At 46.6% G+C, this 5,000-nt stretch overlaps 1 protein-coding gene across 3 annotated transcripts in view; it reads right to left on the bottom strand.

Annotated features, from left to right (window-relative positions):
* ccdc88c (coiled-coil and HOOK domain protein 88C) overlaps positions 1-5,000 on the bottom strand; it is a 52,791-nt gene that overhangs the window by 30,420 nt on the left and 17,371 nt on the right. For all 3 annotated transcript variants that reach the window (XM_026151171.2, XM_026151172.2, XM_080293531.1), the window contains exons 4-6: positions 3,838-3,907; positions 1,549-1,607; positions 238-321 (exon numbers count right to left, since the gene is read on the bottom strand). In XM_026151171.2, coding sequence (XP_026006956.2) covers positions 238-321; positions 1,549-1,607; positions 3,838-3,907 — 213 coding nt within the window. The remainder of the gene's footprint in view (positions 1-237; positions 322-1,548; positions 1,608-3,837; positions 3,908-5,000) is intronic.

Below are 5,000 nucleotides of genomic sequence, written 5' to 3'. Positions count from 1 at the left end.
ATGTAGTTTTCTTTTATTTATAAGTTTATTCTTTGAGCTCATGACACGCTTCGAGTGACGCCCATCATTTGCATAGTGAAACAGAAAAATGAAAACAGGCAGCAGGTACACACTAACGTGAGGGTGCTGCTGCTGCAGCGGCTCCACCTGGGACAAACTTTCCCGGGTGGAGACGCTGCAGCAGCACCATGTGATCAGTGATCAGCAGTGAAGCTGCTCTCAGCAGGTTTCAGTCACCTCCTGGATGTGAGACACGATGGCAGCCTGAGTCTGGATGTCCAGCAGCTTGATCTTCTCGATCATCTCCTCCTTACGCTCACACTGAGGAGACACACACACAGACAGACACACACAGACACACACAGGAAATGAAGGATTAAAATCAAATAGCAGCTGTTGCTTCTCTTGTTTGTTTGGTGGGTTATTAGTTATTTAGTTATTCAGCATCTTTAAAAACAAGATGACAGACGTCAGAAAACTTAAGTTAAAAATGAAAGTGTGTGTTACACATTAACAGCACAAAGAGTAAATAAAAAAACGACGTCACATAAAAGTCGAGATGGTAAATACGTCAGTAACAGGTGGACTCGGAGGTGAGGGGCTGTGCAGTTTATATCCACGACCCAATAAACACTGATGATGTAACTGCATGAGCACACGTCTGCTTTCTTACATTCAAAGCACAAAAATGAATCTTTGGATTCTGCTCTAAACTCACGTCTGTCTGGCCCACACATCGCAGACTAACTGCAGTTTTTAAAATCCAGCGTGCTCGACACGTCCGGGCTGATGATGTCAGACGTACAGCAGCAAAGCTCAGAGAAATCAAAGCATAAAGGTTCAGGTGGGAGGAGGCAGGTGTGCAGGTGAACGTTAGCAGGTAGAGGGCTGAGGGCAGCGTCATCCTCACTGATGTGCTTCTACCGTTAGTTGTCAGGTGTGTGTCTGAGGGCGGGGTCACAGCTATTTAATGCAACAACAACATCATTTCCCTGTGGTTTATCCTCCCTCCCTGTTCCCCTCATGGCCTTCCTCTTCCCGGGAACCAGTCGAGCAAGTGCAGGGAGGGAGGGAGACAAAGGGGGAGAGGGAGGGAGACAAAGGGGGAGAGGGAGGGAGACAAAGGGGGAGGGAAATTAGGAAGCTGGGAGAAACAAACAAAGAGAGGTGAGAAGAAGACGAGGTTGCTGCATTCAGAGGGATGGGAGAGCTGAACAGACCGAGCCCACCTGTCAGCACAGGTAAACTCAGCTCGATACATCTGGATAAATCACTTCCAGGGAGGAGCGGCTTCCAGCAACACGCTAAATAACCTGACTGTGATCAGGATCCACGGGGTTAACAGAAAAACAATTGACTGGTGTTTAAAAGAGCGAGAAGCCCCGCCCACATTCAGTCCAGCCCTCGTCAGCAGGAACACGAAGCGACGGCTGTGCTCAGACATGCAAAACGACACACACACAAACACGATTCCTGGGAGAGGCAGTGTGTGTGTGTGTGTGTGTGTGTGTGTGTGTGTGTGTGTGTGTGTGTGTGTGTGTGTGTTACCTGCACAGCACAGCCCAGAATCAGCAACAAAAGCCTCTTCAGTTCCTCCATGCTCTTTGCTGAGGGAACAAAACAGAGAAACTCGTGGTTACAGTCATGCCACGGCTCAATACACGGCGCCATGATGTCACGCCACAGCAGCAGCGAGGTGCGGCAGTCACGCCGTCCGACCTCTGAGAACATCTGAGAAATAAATACAAACCACTTTTCAATCACACACACTGGTTTAAATCCTGCATCTTCAGCAAAGCGAAGGGCTGATAAAGTCTGTAAAGACGAGGCTTAAAGCACGAAAGCTACACAACTCTGTCACACACACACACACACACACACGTTTTCCCAGGAATCCTCCAGAATTTGGGACCCCTGGACTTGATGAGTGTGTCTAATGAAACCGTCTGCACCTGTCAGCACAGCCTGGCCTCAGGTGTGTGATCAGCTGATCTCTGTGCACAGACGCTCAGTGCGTTCGAGCGTCTCAGCTCTCCTCACTGCGAGGACACTGTACGGGTGGCGCGTATGGACGAGCCGCCCCGGAGCAGCGGGCGGTCTCGTTCTAACAGCTGGGACAAAGTTTGAAGGGATGAGCACCGCCTGCTGCACCTGCGCAGATGAGATGGACTCATGTGTTTTCTGATCCTAACTGGACTGACTGCAGTTTATCTTCACTGCGCTGGTCGGGCGCTTTGATCAGCGTGTGGAGTAGAGCTGGGCGATATAAGATTTTTTCATATCACGATATGTTTTTTTCATTTCAGGCGATAACGATATCTATCACGATATAAGCCAAATAACTATATTTGTAAGATTTAAATGTGCCGTTGCTCACAAGTAAAATGTGAAATAATCAGCAGCTTGTTTTGATTTAAATATTTATTTCCCATAATAAGTTCAACAGGGTAGATGTACTTAAGGAACATGAGACTTTTTCAGATAAATAAAGGCAAATATTGCAAACTACACAAAAGGCAGCCGCTAAAGCGTTTAAGTTTCAAAATAGAACAAACGAAACAGACTAAATTGTCAATTCCACTTAGAAATTATTAATTATAAAAATAAATCTTGGTTTGTTTTACAGAAGAACAGACAAAACTGACTAACTTTTGTCAATATCAAATAAACTGAGAACTAAAAGGAAATTCTCAATCTCTCCTTGTTGTATAGCTGAGCTTTTCAAACAGTTTTAACAGTTACTTTAGTCTGACAAAAGCCAAAAGCCGAATTAGCGCTTCCAGTCAGAGACTGAGGCTACGTCCACACGTACACGGGTATTTTTGAAAACGGAGATTTTCCGTTTTCATTTTAAAAAATAATCCCGTCCACACATAAAGGCAGAAATGAAGGAAAACGCTGCTATGAACATGCCAAAGCAGCAGGTGGCACTAGATTCCTAACCGTGCAGAAATGTTGGCCAATCAGAAGTCTAGAAGCCTCGGTGGGAAAAAGTAAACAAAGCTGGGGCATAGAAGCAGAACCGAGTCGTATGTGTGGAGGGACAGTAACTGTGTGTATATGTAAGCATTTAAACACTGCAGAGAGTAGAATTAACAGTAACAGTATTGTAGAAATTCATTTCACCGAAACAATAACGTGGCGCACAGTGTGACGTCAAAAAATGCGCACACCTTTGACGCTGCGTTTTCTCAGTTTTTCTGTCCACACGTAAATGCAAAAACGGAGTTTTCAAAAATCTTCGTTTTCAGTGACCAAAAACGCCGTTTACGTGTGGACGAAAGGTGCAAACGCATAGAAAAATCTGCGTTTTCAAAAATACCCGGGTACGTGTGGACGTAGCGCATGCACCAGTTTATTGTATTTCCAGACTTGCTTTCGGCACAATTTACAGTGCAGCTACTCTGTTTTTTGTCAGACTTGAAATAGCCGAAATACCTTCACACTACGGAAGCCGACAATCTCTCCGGCATTGGAACCATCATCTGTTTTCTCTTCGGTCACGCTCGGTTGATTTTTCTAGCCGCCACACTCATTTCCTCCATTACCCGGGCGGCACGGTGGCTGGCTGCTTCCCAAACAAATACACATGTGCGGCTTGACACTTGTGCTGTACGTAACAAGTCACGTGACGTGACGCTGCAGCTGTGATTGGTTCAGCTCTGCACTACGTAATTGGATTGGCTGTTTTTTTTTTTGTGTGGCGAGGTCTATCGCGATAGTTAAATTTTTCTATCGAGAAAAAGTTATATCGCGATACATATCGTTATCGTTCTATCGCCCAGCTCTAGTGTGGAGGTACATTCACCTGTGGAGGTGTGTCGACGTAAGCGTTACCTGATATCGGGTCCTTGGCGATGCAGAGGATGTTGGGCAGCGGCATGACGATCAGCTGCTGCAGCGTGTCCTGTGACCGAGCGAAGAAGGAAAAGTGTCATTACAGTGACGATGATGACATCACATCAGGAAACAAAGCGTGCTTAGCAATGAGGCGTTCAATGATCCACGTTCAGACCTTTCACATGTTCCCACCGCCAAAATAAAGGTGTTAATATTTCTGCGTTTTATAAATATTAACATGCCAGTGAGTCCTGCAGAGGCTAATGTGTGATCCAGTGTGCCTAAGAGGACCAGCTTCATTCACAGGTACAAGCTTCAGTCACTCGGTTTGTGCTTCATGAAATCAGAAGAAACACACACCTGTGTGTGTGTGTGTGTGTGTGTGTGTGTGTGTGTGTGTGTGTGTGTGTGTAGTCAGCCAACAGGAAACACCCTGCTGCTGACAAAGTGTGTGTCAGGAAATAAAAAGCCCACGAGGAGGGAATGCTTTCCATTCCAGAACACTATCCCACACACACACACACACACACAGATTTAATATGAACACTTTTCAAAGCAGAGCAGAGGAGGTGGGCCTTCATCAGGTCAGAGGAGGGCTGAGAGGGAAACGTCCTGATCGGAGTGTTTACAGGAGGAGGGAAGTGGCTGTCAGCAGCAATCCATCCAAACCTGCCCGGTGTCTCTCACACACACACACACACACACACACACACACACACACACACACACACACACACACACACACACACACACACACACACACACACACACACACACACACACACACACACACACACACACTCGTATTTATCCACAGCCTGGCACTGATGGCACAAAGCAGACCCCACCCTGCCATGTGACCCCAGCTCAGCGTGTGCGGGAACGTGTCAGAGCTGAGCCTAAAATCCACCAATGTTTCAGGAAAAGTGGAAAATTAAAGCCAAGTTTACAAAGTTTGAATCGTTTATCTCGATGCTCTGAGCCGTTTTCACGCCTGCAGCTCTGAAAGAAGGAACTGAGCATTTCCATGTTCACACGTCGGCCTGCAGCTGATACGTTGGTCCTGGTTCTGGTCCACAGATCCTAGACCAGAACCAGAACCTGCAGCTGTTGCAGAAGCACATGGAGGAGATGAAGTGCACGGGAAATTCAGAAAGGTT

The sequence above is a fragment of the Astatotilapia calliptera genome, chromosome 19 (genome assembly GCF_964374335.1).
Source record: "Astatotilapia calliptera chromosome 19, fAstCal68.1, whole genome shotgun sequence".
NCBI lineage: Eukaryota > Metazoa > Chordata > Actinopteri > Cichliformes > Cichlidae > Astatotilapia > Astatotilapia calliptera.
This window is presented reverse-complemented; position numbering and strand designations above follow the sequence as displayed.